General features: G+C 59.0%; 1 protein-coding gene across 1 annotated transcript; it reads left to right on the top strand.

The window, feature by feature from the left end:
* The first annotated feature begins 2111 nt into the window (after nt 1-2111).
* CCDC102A (coiled-coil domain containing 102A) lies at nt 2112-16241 on the top strand. Its single transcript, XM_006105189.3, has 9 exons — nt 2112-2246; nt 4852-5593; nt 7678-7904; nt 9237-9345; nt 11167-11283; nt 11604-11813; nt 12416-12586; nt 13512-13615; nt 15741-16241. Exons 2-9 carry the CDS (start codon nt 5003-5005, stop codon nt 15868-15870), a joined length of 1659 nt encoding a protein of 552 aa, XP_006105251.1. The 5' UTR covers nt 2112-2246; nt 4852-5002; the 3' UTR covers nt 15871-16241.
* The last annotated feature ends 7941 nt before the right edge of the window (nt 16242-24182 follow it).

The following is a 24182-nucleotide window of genomic DNA, read 5'->3' as shown; positions in this document are numbered from 1 at the left end:
CGCTAGGGGGTGCGGGGCGGCCCTGCCCGGGTCCTGGACGGGGCGGGGAAGTGGGGGTTCAGGCCGGGGAAAGGCGGAAAGCGAGTTTCCGTAGGGAGCTGGGGCAGGTGGGGCGACGGCTAAGTGCCAGGAGAAAGGAGGGGGCCCGGTTGCCCACCGCTCTGATGTGCCCACGGGGGATGTCCGACTAGCCAGCTCCCCGCCTGGGCTTCGGTTTCTGTCTTGAGTGAGGGTGGTTCAGGGCTGTGGCGTTGGATCGGTTCAAGTTGGCACAAGGTCTGCCCACTTGTTGGACAGAGCTTCTAGGAATCTGGTTAGTGCCCTGCCCCATCGTTCGGGTAAGAAAACCGGCCCGGAGAGGATAGGGACTTGCAGATATCACACAGCATAGCGGGGGCAGAGTGGGACTGAGGGATGTCTTCTCTGCAAACATGAATAGATCGAGGAGCTGCTGAGACTCCCACCGAGGGCTCCCACCCTCTTCCATACCAGCTATGGTTGACAGCTTGGCCAGATGCATGAGGACCCCATTGTAGAGGTGCCCCCCCCCCCACACACACACACACTACTTTGCTGCTGGTCCTCTGTAGATGTGGGGAGTAGCTGCTCCCTTCGGACTCAGAGGGGCCATTTGTAAAGAAATGTTATAGTCAGTGACCCGGCCTATCTTTGCGGCCCCTCCACCTGAGATGGGGGTATCTGAGACAGTCCAAGGGTGCCCACCCCAGGGCTCAGGTTCCGCTTGCCTCCCTCCGTCCTCGCCTGGAGGTCCAGTGGCTGAAGCCCAGGCAGCAGGTCAGAGAGACAGGTGCCCACAATTTGTGGCTGACCAGCCTGGGACCCTGCACTTATCCAATCAGGCTGTCCTCTGCGGTTTCCTGCTGGGCTCTGCTCCCTGCCCACAGCCAGGCCTGTGGCCCTGGGCCAGCCCCATAGCGCCACCTGAAAGGTTCTGGGGGGACATAGGGGGTTTCTGAGCTGGAGGGAGGAGTTGGGCCACCAGGCACACCCCTAGTCCCCCCAGCTGGCCCCCGTCCAGGCTTCAGCGTGGCTCACTCCCCTCATTGGATATTGAGAGTCATCTAACCATGCTTAGGACAAAACACAACGTTGTCCCTCTGTGGGCCCATTCGGCTTCTTCAGGTAAGAGGCTTGACCACTGACTTGGCCATAAGATGACCTCTGACCCTGACCTTGGCCACAGACAGGCTCAGGCACCTACCTGTCTCCGAGCCTGCCACAAAGTGACCCCTGATCCTTAGGATGACTCAACTCTCCCTGGTCACAAGGGGACTCCTACCTGTCCATCTTTCGTCCATAGCCCGGGACGCATTAATGCAGCATCTGCCGTTCGCTGGGCCCTGTGCTGACAGCCAGCAAGACCAGGGTGCCCTTGTGGACTTCACAATGTGGCCATTGCTGAAAAACAGGGAGGCGCCAGTGCTTTGGGATCATTAACATAATCTGTTACGAGGTCAGGGAAGGCGTCCCAGAGGAGTGGAAACTGAAAGTGGGTCTTGAAGGATGTGTAGGAGTTTGCTGGTGGAGAAACAAGGGAGAGATGTTCCAGACCAGTCCACAGGCAGCAGGAACCACTGATCACTTCCTGTAGACAAACCTGATGAGGGCCTAGCCTGAGGCAAGTATCGTGTGAAGACATTCTTGCTTCTGTTCTAGAGTGGCCAGCAGCTGTCTGGAGCAGTGAGAATGGCTGAGGGCCGGGGTTGGGGAGCTCTGGGTCCCACTCAGCCCTGTTGCCCAGCTAAGGGTACGCAGGTTACAGTTCAGCCTCTGCTCTCCACCCTCCCAGCCAAATTGAAGCCAGTCCTCTACGCCGGGCCTGTCCTAGAAGCTCTGGGTGGCACAAGAGTCCCGCCTGGGTGGGCGGAGGCCTGAGCTGCAAGAAGCGGGCAGCTGGCCAGCTCTGGCGGTGGAGGGTTGTAGGGCTGTGCTCCCTGGGCAGGCGGTGGGGCTGGGAAGGTCAAGGCATTTCCTGCGGGTGATGGGATTGAGTTTGAAGGTTGGGGGGTTGGGGGGGATTCAGAGTCTGAGGGTTAGAGCAGGAGTAGAGCCATCTGGCTGGTGGGAGGCAGGAGAGGGGAAGGTGGAGTGAGGAAGTGTCTGCAGTGGCTGGAACCTCCTGGACCTGCTTCTGGAGGGGTGAGGACCTGCTTCCTGGGGGGCTCAGGAAGCCACCCTGCACCCATAAAGGCACAGCGATGGGAAGGAGACACTGAGCCTGGAGGGTAAGGGCAGCGGGCAGGGCCTCCGGAGCCTGTCTCTGTAACCAAGCTGGACCTGTGTTGTGTGTGAGTGTGCGCGTTACCAGGGCTCTGTGAGCTTTTGTCCCCAAGGCTGTGTTATGTGAGGGGGGCAGGGGGTGAGGAGAGGGGTGCGTTGCTTGGCAGGGTCCGGTTGAATTTGTGGGTGTGCAGGGTTCCTAGTGGGCTAGGGGATGGGTTTCTCCAGGAAACCAACCTTGGGACCCGGGCCCCCACTCCTTCCCACATGTGGGCATATGCACCCTCGGGGGGCCACTGGGCCACTGGAGGAAGAGCAGGAGGGCTGGCTGTTCAGATCCCCTCTGTCCCCGCTGCTGTCCTTCCTCCTCCCCCAGCCCCCAGGAAGGGCAGACCAGGCTGCCAAAAAGGGGCACAGGAGCTGAGCCTGAAGCTCACCCCTGCCTTTAGCGTGGGCGCCTGGAAGCCATTAGGGGCCTGGGTGGCGCCTCCCTGCCCCTTTTGCGACAGGCTTGGGATTCCTGGAAGGAGCAGGCCACCCCCTCCCTGCCGAGCCCGTGCCAGGCCTGGCCCCGCCCAGAGGCAGAGAGGGTGTGGCAGTGGCCCCCTCCGTTACCCTCTCAGTTTAGGGGCTGCAGGAAGGGCCCAGCAGACAGGTCCTGGGCCCCAGGACCCCCTCCCCGCCTCCATCCCCCATTTCTAGCACAGCCCAGGCTGCCTGGCTGGCACTTGGATTTCCTGCCGCCTCCCCCTCCCCCACAGGCTCTCACATTGTTTTTCTTTTCCAAGAGCTTCTCCACGTGGAGTCTGGCCAGGAAAATGGGGAGAGGAGAGCGAGTGTCCGTATGCATGTTTGTGTGTGTGTGTGAGTGTGTGCATCCACTTAACAGTGAGTGTCTTTGCCTGTCTCTGTGTGTATCCATCCGTGTGTTGGCATGTGTATGCCTTCACGTGTGTCTGGGACTCTCTACAGGTGAGCATCTCTCTGTGCATCTGTAGAGTTGTGCGTGCGTCGGGTCCATCTCTGAGTGTGCGCGTACCTGCCTGTGTCTCTTTGTATCTGTGTCTGTGTGTATGGGATGGGGGATGGACGGTACCTGCCAGTGTGCCTGGGTGTGCACAGCTGTCTGTGAACACACATGGGGTCACAGCCAGAGCTACCTCACTGCACAGGAGGGGAGACTGAGTCACAGAGAGGGCACTCAGCCTGCCAGGGGTCCTTTGGGGAGTCAGTGGCATTCTGGGAAATGGAACCTCACCTGCATGGCTGTGTCTGGGTGCATGACTTTGTGCAGATATTACTGGGGTTGAAACGAATACATTTGTGTGTATGGATCATGGGCGGTGACAAGGCATCACAAATACCCAAATGTCCTAAACTTGGACTATTAAAATACAATTCCCAGCCTCCTATCTACTGAACTTGACTCTCTAGGGGTGGGGCCCGGAGACTGCATTTAAAGCAACTATCCTGTTAGGGACAGAGAGGAGAGGACCTGGGTGCTTGGGGCAGGGCAGGGAGGGAATGCCAATCTGGTGGCTTACCTTTTCACTGACATTCGATCACCTGCCAAGAGTGAGGGGGTTGGAGACTGGAAGAGGGGACACAGGGTTGGCAGGCAGTGTGGGGACCAGTCAGGTCCTCTGATTGGTCGCTCTGAAAAGGAAGGGATAGAGATCAGGGTGGGCCTTAGGGGCTGGGGTGAGGGACAGGCTAGCTGAGCGGGGAAGGAAGGTCACGATGTCTCCATGGGCTGCTGGAGGTGGTCAGAAGGAGGCCACCTGGAGGGAGAATGTGGCAGGTTAGGGACAGGGAGGGCCATGTGTCTGATTTATTTTAAAGGGGATGTGGCCTATGAACTGCAGAGCCTGACACCTCCCCAGCGATTGCATTTGGACTCCCAGATACCGTATCTGTCAGCTCTGGGTCTTAACCTTGCTGAGTCTCCTTCTCCTCTTCAGTAAATGTCAGTCACTTCTCTCGAGTCTGTTGAGATAAATAAATGAGATAATTCGCATAAGGCATGGTACCTGGCCTGTAAGTGCGCCCTCCACAAATGTCATTGTCATCATGTGCTAAGACTAAAACAGCGGCCAGGAACCAGCTTCTGGCCTCAGCAAACTCACAGGCTGGGGTGAGAATGGGGAGCAGACAGGGGTCAGGGGTTGATCACCTGAGCTGAGATGATCCAGGAGGACTTCTGGGAGGAGGTGATATCTCAGATAAGTTTTAAGGATGAGAAGAGTTGGCCCAGTGTAGGAAGAGGCAGGAGGGCCAGCACAGAAGCATGCTGTGTTCGGGATGGAGATGGGGGAGTAGTAGTTGCTCAGTGTGTGAGAGGGGACCTGAAGGTCAGGGACAGCAGATCAAGGCTGCAGATCAGCTGCCATTGCTGCAGGTTGAAGGGACTAAAGCAGGGAGTCTGGAGACCAGTGAGGAAGCGGCTGCAGGGCCTTGCTCACCATTCCAGCCTCATGGAGTTCTTCCACCATTTTCTCTCCCCCTGCCTTGGCCGCGCTGTTCCCTCTGCCGGTTATGCCCTCCCCATGGCTGCTGTTATGGACGAGGACAGGCGGTGCCACAGCCTACTAACGGTGTGCCCTCCCACAGGTCCCAGGAGGCACCCCCCCACCCGGTGGCCAGGAGAGCAGCGGGTAGCGGAGTCATCATGCACAGTGGTATCGCAGCTGCCGGACGTCCCCCTCGCTGGCCCTGAGTCCAGCCCAAGTTCAAGTCCAGGGCCCACCAGCCCGCTTGCACCATGAGCCACGGGCCGAGCCCCCGGCTGGCCGAGTCCCCGCAGCTGTCCAAAGGCAGCCTGCTGACCATCCTCGGCAGCCCGTCACCCGAGCGCATGGGGCCGGTGGACTCGCTGCCGCCCACGCCGCCCAGCGGCACGCCCTCCCCCGGGCCGTCCCCCGCGCTGTCGCTGCCGCCGGCGCCCGCGCTGCTCGCCGACGGGGACTGGGAGAGCCGGGAGGAGCTGCGCCTGCGGGAGCTGGAGGAGGCGCGCGCGCGGGCGGCGCAGATGGAGAAGACCATGCGCTGGTGGTCGGACTGCACCGCCAACTGGCGGGAGAAGTGGAGCAAGGTGCGCGCCGAGCGCAACCGCGCGCGCGAGGAAGTGCGGCAGCTGCGCCAGCGCCTGGACGCGCTCACCAAGGAGCTGGCGGGCGCCCGCCGCGAGCGCCAGGAGGCGCAGGGCGAGTGCGAGGCGCGGGGCCGGGAGCTGGCGCGGCTGCGGGGCGCCCGCGGAGCCGCCGACCCGACGCCCGACGGACCCGAGCCGGAGCCCGAGCGGGAGCACGAGCCGGTGCGCGACGTCGGGTCCGAGAGGCCCCAGAGCAGCCAGGTGTGTGGAGGAGGCGGGGCTGCTGGGCGGGGCTCTAGCCCTTTGGGTCCGAAAGTGGGAGGGGCTGACTGATGTGGGCAGAGGTGGAGGCTGCCCGGCCCAGCGCCAGGAATGGTGAGGGCCTGGTGCCCTAAGAGGTTTCACTCCTGTGGGTTGACCATGGGAGGGCCCCAGTCACCTCCGTTCCGGAGAGTCCTGGGGCAGAGTCCTGGGTTCTGGTGGTCCCTCCACTCCCACACCTGAGTGGTCAACAGAACCAGGGAATCAACCCCTTTGAGCCGGAGTAGGATCTAAGTAAGTACTTGCCTGGAAGGCATCCATCAGTAGCAGAGCTGAGCCCATTCATTCGTTCAACTTGAATTTGGAGGGAGAGGTAAACACTTACAAGAAGCATCAATTAAAGCCGAGGGGAGGGGGGCTGGGAGGCACTAGGAACACAGAGGAGACCCCGATCAGGCTCTCCCGAAAGAGGTCCCGTTTAAGCTGAGACTAAGAGGATGCAGAGGAATTGGCTGTGAAGAGTGAAGACAGGTAGGCCCTCCAGGTGTGGCAGTGGTGCACCTGGTGCGTCCCGTCAGTCAGTGGGCACCTACCCGGAGGCTCAGCTCTGTGCAGCATCTAGTTCAGCGGTTCTCAACCTGTGGGTCGCGACCCCTTTGGCGGTCGAACGACCCTTTCACAGACGTCGCCTAAGACCATCCTGCATATCAGATATTTACATGACGATTCATCACAGTAGCAACATTACAGTTAGGAAGCAGCAACGAAAATAATTTTATGGTTGGGTCACAACATGAGGAACTGTATTTAAAGGGCCAGAAGGTTGAGAACCACTGATCTAGTTCATTCTCACAGCAACCCCCCCGGAGGTGTTTGCTTTATGGAGGACCACACCAAGGCATGGAGGGTTAAGTCCCAATGTCTCCCAGCTGGAGGCAAGTTGCTGGGGAATTGAACCCAGGTGAACTCCAGAGTCCATGGTAATAATCAGTTTGGCTGGAGCGTTGGTGGTGGGTGTGGAGGGCAGCGTCCCCCTGAGCCAGCAAGCCTGTCACCAGAAGGCCATCTAGGGACAGAGTCCAGGCTGGGGTTGCTTCTAGCTCCATCCCCAGACTCTAGCTAAGATTCTGGTTGCCCCTCTCCTCCCCTGTCAAGTCCCCTCCCTCCCCTGCCCAGCTCCCTTCACCCCTGTAGGCTGGAGTGGGCCCTGCTACCTCCTGGGAGCTGAAGCCCCCTCTTCCCCGGGCCTGTCTGGTGTTTGGGGGCGGCAGTCATTGCTCTGCTGTGGGGCAGCCCATGACAGCCCCTGCCAGCCAGCCTCAGGTCTCCTCCTGTCCTGTCCTCGTCCTGGTGGTCAGTCACAGCCCAGGCGGCGGCAGGTGCGGCGGGGAGAGCCCTGGGTTGCAGCCTAAGTTTGTTTGCCAGCCCAGCTGCTTTGCTCTGCAACCAGAACAAGTCCCTTCCCTCCCTGTTTCCCTGTTTGTGACATAGGGCTTTGGACCAGGTGACACCTGAGCCCCCCACCCCCAGACTCCGGGCAGGGGGGCAGAGGGGACAGGGGCTTGGCATTGGGTTAATAATCCCTCACAGCTTCCTGTCTGGGAGCTGGTTCTGCTCACAGGGCCGCCTTACTGTGCATCTCTACCATGTCACCTATCTCGCGGTGCCTTTGTGTTTGCATCTGAAAAATGGGATCTTAAAGCCAGAATTCCTTTTGAAGGAATTTAGTTCCTATTTGTTGTAGGAATCCCCTGCTTCTACACCGATCCACACCAATGTCCCAGCATATGTTTGCATCCTTACAGTGACAGGGAGCTCACTACCTCTCCTGGGAAATCTTCCAGGATGCAGGGAACCCTAGTGGCCGACTCTTGTGCAGTTCCAGGAGAAAGGGGAGGCCTGGAGGAGGCTGTGTCCCCCCCTTTCTAGGATGCAGGGGCAGCCTACAAAACAGGGGTCTGGGGCCCAGAAGGGCTGTGTGACTTGCCCAAGCTTACCCACCAAGCTGATTCCAGACCCAGGGCCTGGGAGAGGCCAAGAGGACTCAGCTGCCACTGGTCCAGCTTCCACCTTGGTCCCCGCAGGAGCTGGAGCTGGTGGAGAGCCTGCTGAAGAGCAGACCAGAGGAGCCCGAGGGCTGCTGGGAGACACGCAGTGCGGGGACCGGGGGCCCACGGGGCAGCTCAGGCCGCCAGGAGCGCAGCCGGCTGCCCTGGGAGGACACAGCTGCCATGGAGGAGGAGGCCTCCAAGTTGACTGCCCTACGACTGCGGCTGGATGAGTCCCAGAAGGTGCTGCTCAAGGAACGAGAGTGAGTGCTGGGGGCAGGCAGGTGCCAGGGGGGTGGGCCGGGCACCCTCAGCACCACAGCATGAACATCAGTGTCACCAGAGCGTGAAGACTCGCCTGAAGGTGAGTGGTTCTATTTGGGCTTGAATTCTGCATCTTTAGAGCACCGTGCTCTGCCCGATGACCCCATGCTAGTGTTCTGTGCTATTACTATTAATATTAGTAATCATCAGTATCATTAATATAAATACTATAACCCCGGTGGGGTCCCTCAGCCTGGCCAGCTATCAGGGCGATTGGGGCTGTCTCGCCCGATTGGGTGACTGGGCCAGCAGCCTGTGGGGAGGGATCGCGGGAGGTTGGCTGTGGGAGTGCACTGACACCAGGGGGCAGCTCCTGTGTTGAGCTTCTGCCCCCTGGTGGTCAGTGTATGTCATAGCTACCAGCCGGTCATAACGGTCGTTTAGGCTTTTATATATATAGATTAATTGAAATAATATGTAATATGCAAATCAGAGTGAGGTTCGAGATCCTTTTTACCCCCAGGGATGTCATGTTCACATTACCAGATGCAGGGTAATTCCTGGATGGGCAGGATGTCCTGGGCACTGCCGGGTATCAGGTACCCCTGGTCCCTGCCCACTAAATGACCCTGTCATCATGACAATGAAAAACATCCCCATGGATTTCTAACATGCCTCCTAGAGGGTGGCATTGTCTCCTCTCAGAACACTGTGTTCGAGTCGCGAAATATTAGACCCTCAGAAAGGGAGCCGGGCGTGGTGTGGGATGGGGAAGCGCAGCGCGCTGAGTGTAATGGTAAGTGCAGCTGTTGGTTGAGCACTTACTATGTGCTGGAGCCAGGCACCATGCTTGTTACCATGGCGCCTCATTCCTGCACAGGGTCATGGGAGAACTTGGGAATCCCACCCAGTGATGATGACAAGAGGGAACCCCTAGATCCGAGGGTCATTGGACAGTGTTTTCCAGCTTTTCTAACTGCAGAACCACGTTTTCAAGCCAAGCCTTGCCGGGAACCACAGTACTTGAAACAGGAGCCGGGGTCCTATTTGGCAAATGATCCTGGGGCCCAGGGAGAGGGAGGCATCTGCTAGGGGTGGCCAGGGCCATGGAGGCCTGGTCACCGCCTCACACCATGCACTCGTGGGAGGGGTATAGTTCCAGGAGAAATCCATAACCAGGTGCCTGCCTCGATGTGGGATGCCAGGACCTTGAATGCCAAGGCAAGGACTTTGGCCATGGGTTCTGCAGGTGCAGAGTGCATAGGAGGACTCTGAGCAGAGGGCGCCGGTGGGCTCATCCTCATGTCTGCCTCTCTCTCTCACCTCCCTAGGGATAAACTGGCACTGAGCAGGAACATTGAGAAGCTGGAGGGGGAACTCAGCCAGTGGAAGATAAAGTATGAGGAGCTGAGCAAGACCAAGCAGGAGATGCTCAAGCAAGTGAGTCTTGGAGACCGGTGGGGGGGGGGAGGGGGGGAGCTTCCTGGAGGAAGCAGCATTGTGCTGTTGAATTTCAGCAGTGGGAGTGCATAAAAGAAGGGAATTCATTGATTGTCAAGCACCAGCCATGCACTGTCTGAGTGTCGGGGTTGGCAATGTCCCTGCCTTCAGGAAGAGGATCAGGACTGGCAGGAACCAGGCAGATACATTAATGAGCTATGAAGTAGTCAAAACAGTATAAGAGGGATGGGGTGGGGTGGATCAGGAAAGGCCTAAGAAGGTGACATTTGAGGCAAGACCTAAATGGATTAGAAGAAGCCACCCTTGAGAAGATACGGGGGCAAAGTTCCTAGCAGAAGGCACCGCAAATGCAAAGGTCCTGAGCCCAGAACAAGCCTAATGTGTCCAGAAAATGAGCCAGCGTGGCTGGAGGGTAGTAAGGAGAGGTGAGGTTGCAAGGAGAGCTTGGTAGACCAGGACGAAGGGGAGGCGTCCAATGGTGCATTCAGTGGGTGCATTACTGTGTGCGAGGTCTCACTGAAGCCTCGTGGCCGTCAGGCGCTTGTCCCCATTTCATAAGTGAGGAAACTGAGGCTCCAGCCAGCAGAAAGGGGACTCAGCTTCACCAGCACAGTACAGAGGACTCGGAGCAGGCAGCCCTTCCTGCCTCCTGTGCAGGCCCCCACGGCCGCCAGGGGGCACAGCCACCCCGAGAAAGCTGGCTGGATCGGCTGCATTTCCAAAGGCGGGAGGACCACAGACCTCAGGGCCTGCATCTGCCCGGGAAGGGACGCTGGCCTTAGGGAAGCTCCTAAAATAGATTCCCAGACCCACCCTCATCCTCCTGGATCATCATCTTTGGGACTTGGGTTTAGGAATCTGTCTTTTTAATTTTCCCAAATTGTGAAGTGTGATCATTTGCAGGAAAGTGAGTAAACACAAACGTGCAGTCTCACAGATTACTTACAAAGATTCGCTTTTGCATCTGACTTCTTTCCCTCACCATATGTATGCAAGGCCATCCCTGTCATCACACGCACGGCGCGGTAGTTTGTTGGTTTTCCCTGCTGTCAACAGCGACTCTGCACTATGTCCAAGTGCCCCAGGGTTTTCTGATGCGGCCAATCCTGCACCCACACGCAGACTGTGTTCAGCCAGTGTCCATGGAGGGCTCCCCGACGCCAAGGCCATACAGGGGTACAGAGGTGGACAGACAGACAACTCTCTGTCCTCCCAAGCTCCCATTCTAGTGGGGCAGGGAGGGTGGCAAGTGGAGGAGGCACCCCCTGCAGGTGGGGAGGACAGAGGCCTCCCTGAGCAGGGAGCATTTAGGCCAAAGCCTGAGAATGAGAAGAATCCATGCTGCAAAATACCTCAGAAAAAGGTTTGAGGCAGAGGGAGCCACATGTGCAAAGGCCCTGGGGTGGACGGTGTATTTGAGGCTTAGAATGGAGGCCACACAATGAACTAAGAGGAAAGAGGTGGGAGGGCTTTGTGAGACTTAGGGAGGGGTCAGGCCTTACCCTAAGGAACCCGGGATGGGGACATGATTGTATTTATCTTTTTAAAAGCTCACTCAAGGCGACTATTGTGGAAAATGGGTTGATGGGGGGCTAGGAGGGGAGACTGGGCGGCTAGATGGTAATGAGGTAGGAAATGAGAGATGTCGGAAGCAGCACAAGTGGTCAGATTCAAGGTCCGTTCTGCACACCGGTGGCCCATTTGGGTACCACCTCTTTGCTGGGCACTCCTCACCAGGGCTCATCCTCAGAGCTGGTTCTGGGTGGTCGTCACGTAACCAGGCTGGGCTGTCTCCCGCAGCTCAGCATCCTGAAGGAGGCTCACCAGGACGAGCTGGGCCGCATGTCCGAAGACCTGGAGGACGAGCTGGGGGCGAGGTCCAGCATGGACAGGAAGATGGCTGAGCTGAGGGGCGAGGTGGGGCCTCCGGCGGGACCTGGGAGGGCTGGGGGGCCCAGGGGCCCTCGAAAGAGGCCTGTGCTCTAAGGGGTCCAGGCACACCCCAGGGGGTACCCCAATCTGCAGGGGGCAGTTCCTCTCCCACACAGAGACCAGAAGCGCCCTCACATCCTGCACACGTGAAATGGCCCAGGTTAATTATAGCCACTGCAGCTGGACCTGCTTCCTGGAGCCAGAAATGGCTCCAGGAGGAGTGGGGGGGCGGGAGGGGGGAGCCCAGCTCCGGCCCTTCCGTGCCCCGTCCCCAGGGACCCTCACCCTGCCCTGCCCTGTTCCAGATGGAGCGGCTGCAGGCGGAGAACGCAGCCGAGTGGGGTCGCCGCGAGCGGCTGGAGACCGAGAAGCTGGGCCTGGAGCGGGAGAACAAGAAGCTGCGGGCGCAGGTCGGGGACCTGGAGGAGGCCCTGGCCCGCCGGCGGCGGCAGACAGCCAGCGCACTGGACTGCGACCTGCGGGCCAGCCAGGCTGCACTCTTCGAGAAGAACAAGGTGGGGCAGTGGGTGGCGTGGCCAGGACCGGGGTGGCCCTGCCTCCCCATCCAGCCAGGGCAGAGCCCCTACTGCGTGTCCAGTGTCGGCCCACAGGGACCCGGGGACCCCTGAAGTGACAACTAAGGACAGAGGCTGCTCCTCCTGGGCTCCCTCTCTGGGTCAGGCTCAGTGGTCACTGCAGACCTGCATTTATTGAGCACCTACTGTAGGCCCCACGCCAGTGCTTTTTGTCCATCATGTCGCTTAATCCTCTCAACAGCCCTTCTATTTATGCAACAAATGTTTGCACCGAAGACTCCAGACCTCACCCCTCCCCAAAAACCTGACCCAGCTCCAATAGCCCGCTGGACTTCCCACGCCATTCCCATTGGGCACCTCAAAGTTACACGTGCAACATGGAGACACTGAGTCACCCACCCAGGCCTTCTCACCTCACTGAATGGCACCACTAGCCTCCAGCTGCTCAGCCAAACCTCTAGTGCTGGTATTTCAGACACCAGGTGGAGAGATTTGGGGGAGAGGGGACACCAGCACCCCTAGACCTGCCTGACACAGTGCCCTCGGACACTGAGCCCTCCCCTCACCTCTGCTCCCTGCAGGAGCTAGCAGACCTGAAGCACGTGCATGGCAAGCTGAAGAAACAGTTCCAGGAGAAGGTGGCAGAGTTGGCACATGCCAACCGGCGGGTGGAGCAGCACGAGGCGGAGGTGAAGAAGCTGCGGCTGCGGGTGGAGGAGCTCAAGAAGGAACTGGCCCAGGCTGAGGACGAGGTGAGCACCGCTGGGGCCCGGAGGGCGGCCTCCAGACCTCAGCTACGGTAGGAGTGTCACTCCATGCGGAGTCCCCGGCGCCTGGCATGAGCCTGACTCTCAGGATGTGCACAGGGTAGAGAGGGTGGGTGGGGGATGGATGGATGGTAGATCGGTGGGTGGGTAGGAGGGTGGGAAGAAAAATGTACAGACGAGGTTGATGAGAGGTTGAATAGATTAATGGGTGGATGAGTGGGTAGACTGTAGGTGGTTAAATGGAAAGACAGAAGGACCACTCCAGGGGTGGATGAACAGATGGATGAGGGACCGGGTGGACAGATGAATGGGAGAGAGAGAAGGCGGGAGGAAGGATGGATGGATGAGATGTGGCAACAGATGTCTGCTGGGTGATTGGGTGGATCGATGGATGATGGGTGAGTATATGGGAAGATGGATGACAGTGGAAAGATGGATAGACCACTGACTGGATCCGTGGGTGGAAGAATGAATGGACAGGGAAAGAAGGACAGAAGGATGGAGAGATAGGTGTGTCTGGGAGAAGGGAAGGACACGTGGACAGGCAAGGTGAAGGGGTGGCTAAGTAGATTAATGAATGGTGAGTGGGTGAGTGGGTATCTTCATGGGCAGATGGATAGTTCCATGGATGAATGGTCACATGGACAGATGGATGAGGGTAGATGGGTAGGTGGGTTGATGGATGGGCCAGTAGCGTGAAGTATGGGAGGAGGGGAGGGTTTAGAAGGGAGGGGCAACAGGGATGGAGAGGAGCACAAGGGATGCTTCCCTGGAGGAGGTGGGCCTTGGTCTAGGCCTCAGAGGAAGGGCCTGCTCTCGGGAAGGACATCCCCACGGGTGAATGGCAGGAGGCAGGCCAGGCTGGCCCAGCCAAGGTAACCCCATGCTGTTGGCCCTGCTCGCCCCCCAGCTGGACGAGGCCCACAACCAGGCACGGAAGCTGCAGCGGTCGCTGGACGAGCAGACGGAGCAGAGCGAGAACCTGCAGGTGCAGCTAGAGCACGTGCAGTCCAGGTGGGCCCCCACGTGCACCCCTGGGGGGTGGGGCTCCATCAGGGAGAGGATTCCTGGCCAGGGCACAGAAGCAGGGCCGAGAGATTTCCAGCTAAAAGGAAACCCCCCCTCCCTCCTCCCCTCCGGGGCAGGGTCCGAGCTCAGCTAGAGTCGAAGGGGGAGAAGGAAGAGGGCCGGGCTCCCTGGGGCCAAATCCTGCCCCCTCCAGGCAGGAAGGGCCTGGGCCAGGAAACCAGGGAAGGGGAGTGAGAGCAGGAAGTGAGACCAGCTGGGACCCTGGAATTGTCTCCTGTAGCCAGAGAGCAGGAAGGGCGGCCAAACAGGTCAGGGCCAAGGTGAGGTAACAGGTAGGGCCCATGGCCCTGAGAAGCCACTGACAAGAAAAACAAGCAGCCCTCAGGGTCCTGGGCTGGGTGGACCCCAGGCCAGCTGGGATGAGAGGAACTGGGGGAGACCAGCTTGATGATGGGCCCGAGTCCTCAGAGAGACCGCAGAGTCTGGGGAACCCACCAGCACATTCTGCCTTTCTCCCCCCCCACCCCCTCCCACCCCCCATCCCAGCACCCTCTCTTTGACACCCCTTAGAGCTGTAAGATATCAGAGAGCACCAGGTCCAAGCCCTCCCCACTTCACAAGCCCCCTACCTGGGGCGCCTCATAACCACAACCCTGACCCACTCTTCCTGGGCTGGGCCCCGGGCAGGCCCTTACTCCCCTCCTCTTATTTCATGGACTGGAGGGAGCCTGGGCTCTGCAGCCAGTTGGGCATCCTGGCTCTGTCCCTCCTCGCTGTGTGATCCCGGGGCACTGACTGAACCTCTCTGTGTCAGTTTCCGCATCTGTAAAATGGGGACGATGACAGCTCTTACATCTTGGTTGTTAGAATGAAAGGAGCTGGTGTGTGTTTATAAAAGTACCTGGCACATCATGAAAGCTGAACAGCTGCCAGCTGCTGCTGTTACTATTACTCCTGGGTCGGGACTCCTAGTGGGTCAGATACCGTGCTACAAGAATCGAGCTCCTGAAAGAAGGGAAGGGGGAGGGTTTTTTTTCCTAGGGGGTTGGCAGATGAGGAAACTAAGGCACAAGCGGGTCAGCCCTTCCACAGCCACACCCCCACCCCTCAGCCACCTGCCATCTGAGCCCTTATGTACTAAGCGCCTACTATGTGCTGCTGTGTGCTGAGTTTCTGGGAAGGGTACAGCCTATGGAGCCAGGCCTAACAGCCGGGTGACGTGGCCAACCAAGCCTCAGTTTCCCCTTCTGCTTGGGATGGATGTTACCTCTAAAGTGTTGGGCCGGGGCCCAGGCATGAGTCCAGGTCCCTGTGGCTGTGTCTGGCCAGCTCTGCCCACTCCCCCGCCCCAGCGCACACCCCATAAAAGGCCGCCTGGCCCCAGGGCTTTCCCGCCGCCTTGGCCGCATTCTTCAGGAGCCATAAACTCCCAAAATGGACAGGCAGGCGCTGCCCAGCCTCTCAAGTGCTTCCATCGGGGAGGGCGCGGCCGCCCAGGACCGCTGCCTCATTTTCTTTTCCAACTTTTCGTGCTTTAATGTTCCGGGGACGGCGCACTAAATCACAGCGCAGTAATGGAGGCCCCTGGCTGCGCCCTCCCCGCCGTGTTAATAATTCATGTTTCCTGTAAGATGCCGCCAGGCAGCCACTCTGCTGGGGGATGGGTATCGCCGCCTCCGCAGCTCTTCCCAGGGCCCAAGTTCGCCTGGTACATGTTGGCTTTGGAACTTTAATGTGAGAGGAACTAGGGCGGGGCGCTTTCTCATAGACACTGGGGATGTAGGGGGCTGAGACCCCCCTGCCCAGGCCCCCCTGTGGTCTTTAGAGCCGGGCTGGGGTTGGACTCCCAGCAGCGTGACCTTGGGCAGCCGCTCACCTCTCCCAGCCCCCAGCCCCCTCTCGCAAATTACTCTGAGCAAATTACTCACCTGCCTCAGTTTCTTTGTCTGTAAAATGGAGGTGATAATAGCACCTCCTGTCTTTTCAGGGACCTCTGGGAGGAGGGTGTGATGAGGTAATGTTTGTAAAAGGCCCAACCTGGTGCCTGGCAGCAGCGGCCATGGGATGAGTCCCACGCCACCCTGACCCCGCTGTCACCCACCCCCCCCAGGCTCCGCAGGCAGCAGCAGAACGCCCCCCTCTTCGGGAAGATCCGCAGCGCTCGCTTTGGCCCTGAGGAGGCCGGGGATGGAGCCAGCGACCTGGACGAGGACGAGGACCTACAGATCCAGGTGGCCTAGAGCTCCAGGGCTGACAGGACTGGCCCAAGGCCCCAGCCCCCCTGGGTGCTCGGGCTGACCGGCCACTCACTGATGCAGCTGCCTGTCCTCACCCTGGGAGCACCCCTACCAAGGGAAGCCACGGCCTATGTTTATATATATAGATATATTTTTATATATATGCCTGGTGCTATAAACACAATACCGCCCCAAGGCCTGGTCTAGGCTCCCCCACCTGCCAGGACTTTCATGGAGGGGGGATGGGGTGTCAAGAGAGGGTCATTGGGTCCCCAACCCAGGCTGCCTCTCTGAGCCTTGGGGGCTGGGCGGGAGCTGTTCATAGTACAATGTGATAAACCCAGTCTTTTGTAATAATAAATGAGTTGAGGTTCTTGGGGTGGAGTCCTGAGATCTGGGCAGGGGGTGTGGGGGACAGCATTGGTCTACACTTGGCACCGAACGTAAGTTCAAAAAGATCAACTGACTTAATGAGTGCATGAATGTGAGAAAGAATGAACGAATGAACATCTGAGCTGCAGAATGGTCCGGGATCCAGCTCCTATGAGGAGGAGACAGGATGGTGCCCGTGTTCTCTGGAGAAGAGGAGACTTAAGTCTGGCATCGATGGATTCAAATCTCAGCTCTGCTCCTTCCTGGCTGTGCAACTCTGGGGAAGTTCCTTGCCCTCTCTGAGCCTCAGTTTCTCTGTCTGTAAATCCGATGTCTCACAGAGCCATCCTGAGAATCAGGTGGGTTCATCTGGAGCTCAGTAAAGGTTCGTTGTTATCGAAGGACTCGAAGGTATGCCCTGGAGAGGAGGGATATGCCAGCTGGGAGGGATGAAGTTCGGGTGACTGGTAGTTTACCCAGAAGTAAGTGTAAACACCAGAAATAAGAAATCCTTTTATCTTTTCCCCGGCCCTGCTCTAGGTAGTGAAATTATAGGTAATTTTAATTTTATTTTGGATACTTAATCTCTAAGTCCTCTGTAACCAACAGACCTACATTAAACCTGGTGGGAACTGTTATTAACACAGCAGCACACAGTTCTGAACCTTGGCAAGTCGAGGTGGCATTCGAGACACCTGCCCGTGATGAGACCCTTTAGTGAAGGCCCGGGGCCTGATTTCTGTGACCGGAGGCTCCGTCAGGATCGTGCTAACAGGCGGGAGGTGGTGTGTTCCCTGTGTCAAGGAACTGTGCAAGGAGAGGCTGGGCTCCCTGCTAGGGGTGGGGAGCAGCATCCAAGGATTTTGAGGGACCCCTGAGGCCACAACCAGGGGAAGCCATGAGCCTTGGGGGCTGACAGGTGGGGAGAGGCAGGCCCAGGAGCCCAGCTGGGGGTCATAAATCCGGGCATTGAGTATTTGCCTGTTGCCAGGCCTAACCTAGCGATGCCTGCGAGGTGGGGGTTGCTGTCATGACAGGGAGGCCCCTGTCCCCTCCTGGGCGCCAAGGGGAGCGGATGGAGTTGGGGACACCCAGCCATGGGGATTCCCCCCCCCCCCCCAGTGGTCTTTCCCCATAAGCCAGGGCCATCGGAAAAGGGGCTGCGGGAAGAAGACCATTTCCTGCCAGGGGTCTTTCTGTTTTCTCTCCCAAACAGGAAGTGGGCCCCAGAAGAGGCTGGAAAATGCTGCCCTTTGACCCCTGGGAGCTAGGAACCAGGCCCTCACTGACAGCAGCCCTGAGAGCCGCTCCCCCCACCCCCCGGCCCCCGGGCAGACATGCCATTCCCAGACACAGAGCAGACCAGCGGCTGGCTCCCCCAGACTCCCTGGCACCTCCAGCGAGATAGTGTTGAGCAGGGGCCCCATTCCAGGCCCTGCTTGTGGGCGGGGCGGCTCCGGAGAATGTCAGTGAGGAGGGGGTCTGGCCTCCCACCTCCTTTATCCAAGGGAAACCCAAGACTCAAGGGGAGGCAGCCACAGACAAAGAAAAGGCTGCAAGATGGTCCGGACCTGGACTGCCGGCTACCTCCCCGCGCAGGTCTCCCCTCCCTGTGGTCATGGTGGTGGGGGCAGCATCTGCCAACCGAAGTGGCAGCTTTGGCTCGCACGATGCCGTAGAAACGAATGCATCGCTAATATTAGTCCTGGGGTTTTCTCATAAAAATAGAGCTTTCTTTCTCTTGAGAAGGCAGCACCTTGGAGGCCCTGAGCTCACACTCCCGCATGGACACAGCCGCGGGGCTGAGCGGCGGGCGCCCCCTGCACTGGGCACAGAGTTACCCCGTGGGCCGCGGTCCCCACCACGCTCTGCAGCCTCGCCCTGCATCCACCTCATTTCTATGGCTGCCTGGCCCCTGGAGGCCTGCGAGTGTTTTTCCTCTGTGAACAGGTGAGGAGACAGTGAGAGGAGCAGCGTGCATAGAGGCAGGGCGTGTCCACGTGTCACTCCTGACCTCAGAACAATGACAGGTTCCTCGTCACCACTAAGGGACAGGCCGCTAAGGTCCTGAGCCATGCCATGGGCTTTCCTGCACGTGAGGCAGGCACTCCCATCCTCTCAGTTCCCACTGAGGATGCAGAGGCTCAGAGCAAGGAGTGACAACCCCAGGGCCACACAGCTGGTGAGTGGCGACACCCTCATTCCAGGTCAGCTGCCAGGGGCCAGACCCTCGCTCCTCACGATGCCCCTCCAAGGCCAGGCCCCCAGCGGTGCCACTCCAGCCCCCCTCCAGAGCCCTGCAGCCAAAATGAGCTTCCTCACTGCCAGCCTGATGGCCCCGCCCCCACCGGGGCCCCACCAGCCCTTCGAAGTTCACCTCATTCTGAGAGCATTAGTGAGTTGTCACTTGTCTGCTTCTCCGGCCCCACCAGATGCTCTGTCCTATGGGGCAAAAACTCCTCCCAGCAGCCAGCACAGTGCCCCGGGCCTAGTGGGTATCCTAAACGGAAGGAAAGAAGGATGGATGGATGGATGGATGGATGGATGGATGGGATGGGATGGTAAAAGGTTAAAGCCAGAACCACCCCCACCCCCACCCCAGTCCCACTGCAATACCTGCTGGACTGGTTCTATTGGGTCTTTCTGCTGGTCAGCTAAGCCTTCCAAGAAAGCCACAGTAGCCCGGGGGTAGCCGGGTCCCGCCTCCTCAGGTGCCTGGACAGGCTGGAGAACCGGCTCGGCCAGATCCTGCCCCTCCTCCCCCTGCAGCCTGAAGCTCAGGGCCCCGGAATCTGCTCTACAGGCCCGGCCTCCCCAGCTCTCCAGCTGAGGTGGTTTTTGCCCAGCCCTGGGGTTCCCTGCCTCAAACCCGTACCCAAGAGTGAGCCCCTTGCGCCCCAGCCTTCCAGACAAGCCTGGCTTCTAGACCCAGCTGCTTCCTGATTGGCTGTGTGCTTTCTAGCAAGCCCCTGCGCCCCTCTAGGCTTTTGTTTCCTGGTCTGTAAAATGGGAACAAAAGCAACTGGCTTGTCCAAACCCACATCCAATAATAGGACTTTACTGTTAGTGTTATTTTTCTGGCTTTCCTTATGCTCTGCATCCCCTCCCAAGACCTCAGTGCCCTGTGCCTGGGGGCCCACAGCCACCCGGGCACCCCTCCGCTCTGGGGCAGTGAGTGAGGGGGCCGGAGGCTGAGGCAGCACCAGCTGTAGCTGTCAGCCTGCCCCCCACACACTCTACCGCCACCACCACCACCACCCAGCCTCCTCAGCTGCTAATTGCAGGGTTAGGCGATGCCAGCTGCCTCCCAGGCCCCAGGCGGGCGCCTCCCAGTAGAGCCGGGGCTCCCTGGAAAGCCTCCCAGTCCTGGCGGCCCACAGGCCCAGATGCTCTGGGGGCGCTCTCCACGGTGCTCAGACCCCCCCTGCCCCTGGGGAGGGGGCCCGAAGTGGTGTAAACATGAGGCCTCCTCCGGTTTTCCCATTTCCCAGGCTTCCCCCACGTCAGAGGAGCATCCTGGCCGCTCCTCCCCCACTGAGGAACCAGCCGCGGCTCCCACCGCTGGGCAAACACAGCCTCCTCCACATCCGGTGCGTGCAGTGCTCCAGATTCGCTCTTAAGCACGTTCCCCAAGTGGCCTTGGTCTCAGGTCCCTGCTGATCTAGGATACAGTGCACAGCCCCTGGCTACCGAGTCGGCGTCTCTCCCTCCCCCACCGGCTGGGACTGGCTTTCCCGGCACCACCTTGTACCTGCGCTGGGTCAGACTGGGTGATGGCCTCACAGTGACCGTGTGGCTCATCGCCGGCACCTGGACCTCGAGCTCTGAGGTCAGGGGTCCCCCTCCGGGACTCTGGGATCCCTGGGAAGGAGAGGAGCCTCCAGAGCCCTGGTCCCCTCTGTGGGGCCTTTCATTGTCATCGTCACAATGACCCAGGAGGTGGACAACAAGGTGGGGAAACCAAGGCCCAGAGAGGAAAGGGACCGGCCAGTAAATGACAGGGCCAGCGTCGAATCAGGACGGCTGCAAAGGCCACGTGTTCTCGGTGACAGTCCTCGGCCCGGGCCTGAGCCGGCTCAGAGCAGGTCTCTGTATGTTCACGGGAGGGAGGGAGGGAGAGAGAGAAGAGTGAGCTGGTGCAGACAGACGCTGTCCTCAGCCCCCTTCCCTCAGACCACTCCGCAGGCCCTGTCAGCCCGCGCCCACCTGGGCAGGTAGGAGGAGGGGACCCATTTCCTAGGTGAGTACACTGAGGCCCAATCCTTTAAGAAGGTCCTCCGAGGGCGCCCAGCCACCCTCTCCTGGGAAGCCCAATCCTTCAGAGAAGGTCTGACTCCTTCACGCCTTTGACCTTCATTACAATAACTCAAGAGAGAGAGCAGCCAAGCAGATGCAGATTCTCCTGCACCCCCAACCAGGCAAGAAGCTCCGCCTCCTGAGCCTCAGTTTCCACCGGTGTCACACGGTGCCCCGACGATTAGAAAGGACACTTGTCAAGCCCACAGCATGGGCTTCAGCAGCCAGCAGTATTGTGTGTCCACTCTCGTCAAGGTCGCCGGCCATGTCTGTGTGGAGACCAGGAGAAGCGCACCGTCCACGCTGGAGAGGGGATCCTTGTCCAAGATCCAGCTCTGCCCGCGTGGACCACTCCCCTCAGCCACACTCAGCTCCCCCGGCTCTCAGTCCAATACCAGAAACCTCCGCCTGATCACTCGCCCAGTGGCCCAGGTATCTTCATTCCAGGATGGGGTGGGACTTGGGGGTACCCCTGGGAGACCAAAGGCCCCTTTGTTCCTGGACCACCCTCCCCTCCCCACCAACCCACCCCAGCGACTGACAGACGGGAGTTAGGTCCGTAACAAAATCCCTTGGGAATCTGGCCGGTGAGAATACGCTATCAGATCAAGTTTATCTGATCGCCCAGTCCCTGAGGGGTAAACTGAGGAAGCTGCCAAGCAGTGGGGGGTAGAGTCAGAGAGAGCAAAGAGATGCCACGCCAGGCCGTCTGCCTGTTACTTCTTTTGATGCTCATGACAGCCAGTGAGGTGATTACAGGTGAGAAAACCAAGCTTGAGACCCTTAGCCGCATCCTGAGGTCTCAGAGCAGCTAAGAAGCAGATCTGAACCAGGGCCCTCCCTACCCCCACCCCCACCGCCCGCTCTCCAGCGCGGACGCTGGTAACCACTACACCCGAGGCTTCTGTGCTTTGCATGTAACACACCCATGAACCTCCGCTCGGTCCCTTGACTTGGATGGTTCCAGATGGCTGGCTTCTCCCGGTGTAATTACCGACTTACCCACCTGGCTGGGGCTGGCTTTCCGCTCCCTGGCTAGTCCACAAGTCCCCTGAAGGCTAGGATGTGGTCCTTTGTGCTCACCTTGACGCCCCCAGCACCTATGCCTGCCACCTAACAGGAGCTCACTACGCATCCGGTGAATGAATGCACGATGAGCGAGTGGATGAACAAATGAAGGAATGACCTTCCACGCCCCCCTCTCACGCCCAAGGCCGGTCCGCAGACTCAGGGTCAGTCAAAGGCAACAAGAGGTGAAGTTATAACCCAGGGCAGGCAAACGGACTGTGCCAAGTTTTTTGAGAGGAAACTCAGAGATGCGGCTCTATTAAAAATTGATATTTCAATGAGATAATCCCTCTGCTAGGCTTTTAATTGATTGTCTAAAAAGCCTTCCTCTGTTGTTGTGCTGCTTTATTCACCGGGACCATTAAATTTTTTTATGGACAATCAAACCCAGATAGAGTGGAAGGGCTGCTTCCAAAAGGGCAACCAAGGCGCCAGGGACAAACATCTGGGGGCCGCCCAGGACCAGGAGAGGGGCTGTGGCCTGAGACCAGGCCTGTCACACACACGTCCGCCCCAGGGGACAGCCTTTGTGGAGTTTGGAGGAGCAGGAGGGAGGGCTCCAGGGGCAACTGCTGTGAGGTAGAGCCCCACCCGGGAAACTGGGACCCCTGGCCCCCGCCCCTGCCCCCCTCTACCCCCCCCCGCCCCCGCCACTAAAGGCCAGTCCCCCACTATTCCAGGCCTCAGTTCCCGCTCTGTCCTTATCCGGATGGGCTGCAGGAGGTGGACAAGGGAGTGCGGGTGAGTGGGAGTCGGGAACTGTGGGTTCTGTCACTTTCCCTCTCTGGGCCTCCGTTTCCTCATCTGTGCAAGGGGTGACACTGGCCCGTCTCCAGGGGCGGCTGTGAGTGCAGAACCAGGACGGACGTCTAGGCTCCCTCTCCCGGCTGTGCGGCAGCCCTCAAATCGATGCCCACCCAGCCCTCCCCAAGGTGACCTGGCCACGTCTTTTCTCCCCCCTCCCTCCCAGATGGCCCTGAGTCAGCTCCACGCTCTGCTGCAAAGCCTGGGGCCTCAAGGTGTTCCGGTGCACCTGTCTGCCCGTCCTGGGCTGCGTCTGTTTCTCCGCCACCCCGTCCGTCTACGGCATCAGCCTGACAGGCAGCCTCCACGGAGCCCCAGAGGGTCCCCGGCAGCAGCAGCAGCAGCAGCGAAAATGGGCTCAGCCTCTGCTGGCTGGCCCTGGGCCCTTTCATAACTGTCTTGCCCGTGAGCTGGCCTCCCTCGCTGTCTCTCTGCCACCCCATGCTCCTGGGGCCTCTTTTCTGGGAGGGAGAGGCTGGCCAGGCAGGGCGGGCCTCCTGGGCGTGGAGCCCGTGGGGTCACACAGGTCCCGCACGTCACAGGGCTCCGCACTGGGTGTGATGCTCTATTGTTGCCGCCTAGAAGGAATTAATAATTTTTAAAATTTAATTTCATTTTTCCCATCACCATGTATCCCTCTATGCCAGCGGTTCTCAACCTGTGGGTCGCGACCCCTTTGGCGGTCGAACGAACAACCCTTTCACAGGGGTCGCCTAAGACCATCCTGCATATCAGATATTTACATTACGATTCGTAACAGTAGCAACATTACAGTTAGGAAGTAGCAACGAAAATAATTTTATGGTTGGGTCACAACCTGAGGAGCTGTATCGAAAGGGCCAGAAGGTTGAGAACCACTGCTCTATGCCATCTTCCACCTCCACCTACCCTCCTCCGCCTCCCCCACCACAAGAAATTATTAATAGCTTTTAAAGGGGGTCCCACATTTTCATTTACTGCACCAGGCCCCATAGTAAGTGGGTTTCGTTGTCAAGGGACCGACCACCTTCAGGAAATGGCCACAGGGTGGGCCCCAGGACTGCGCCCCTGCCTTTAACCATGGTCAGTCCCCCAGTGGACTGGCCTCCTCCCTAAATCTTCCCCTCCCCACCTTACCCAGGACCCCCAGCTCAGAAACCCCTCTGGCTCTCCTCCCTGATGCAGGGGTGGGGGATGGGGGGTGGGCGGCACAGGGGATGAGCAGCTTAGCGGGGGTGGGGGGATGACTGCTCCAGGCATCTCAGACCCTGGGGAGGCAGGGTGTTCCTCAAATCCCTGTGTCTCCCCTAGACAGGTGCCTCTCCAGTGGAAGCATGGACACCGCAGAGCAAACGAGGCACAAACTCATTTCCATGATCCGTGGGTTCCTAGCGCCTTCGGTCAATAGGCTGTTCTTCAGGCAGCGGATATGGAAGGTGCACGGCTTTGACCTTCTGGGCTCTAGGGAGGTTTGCTCCCTCCCAGCACCACCTCTGAGGGCAGCGGGGGCAGAGATCCCCTTGGCAAGATGCGGCTGAAACAAAGACAGGTCCCTCCTAGAAGGCGGCCCTAAGGAAGTCTGCAATGCTTACGTGTGGGTGCAAATATTTAGCCACACGAGTGCCCATCGCGGCACTGTTTACAAAGGCCAGAACGAGACAGCTACATGGCCAGCGGTCGGGGCTGGTTACATAAATGATGAAACGACGGTGCGTTTCTCCAGGGGGAGGCTGGCCTGACCTTCAGACAGAAGAGGGGGAGTGAGAAGTCAGTGAATGTGGTGTAGGTGGTGGGCT

Source organism: Myotis lucifugus, unplaced genomic scaffold, assembly GCF_000147115.1.
Source record: "Myotis lucifugus unplaced genomic scaffold, Myoluc2.0 scaffold_648, whole genome shotgun sequence".
NCBI lineage: Eukaryota > Metazoa > Chordata > Mammalia > Chiroptera > Vespertilionidae > Myotis > Myotis lucifugus.
Note: the sequence above shows the minus strand (reverse complement) of the source record. Positions and strands in the feature narration are given on the sequence as shown.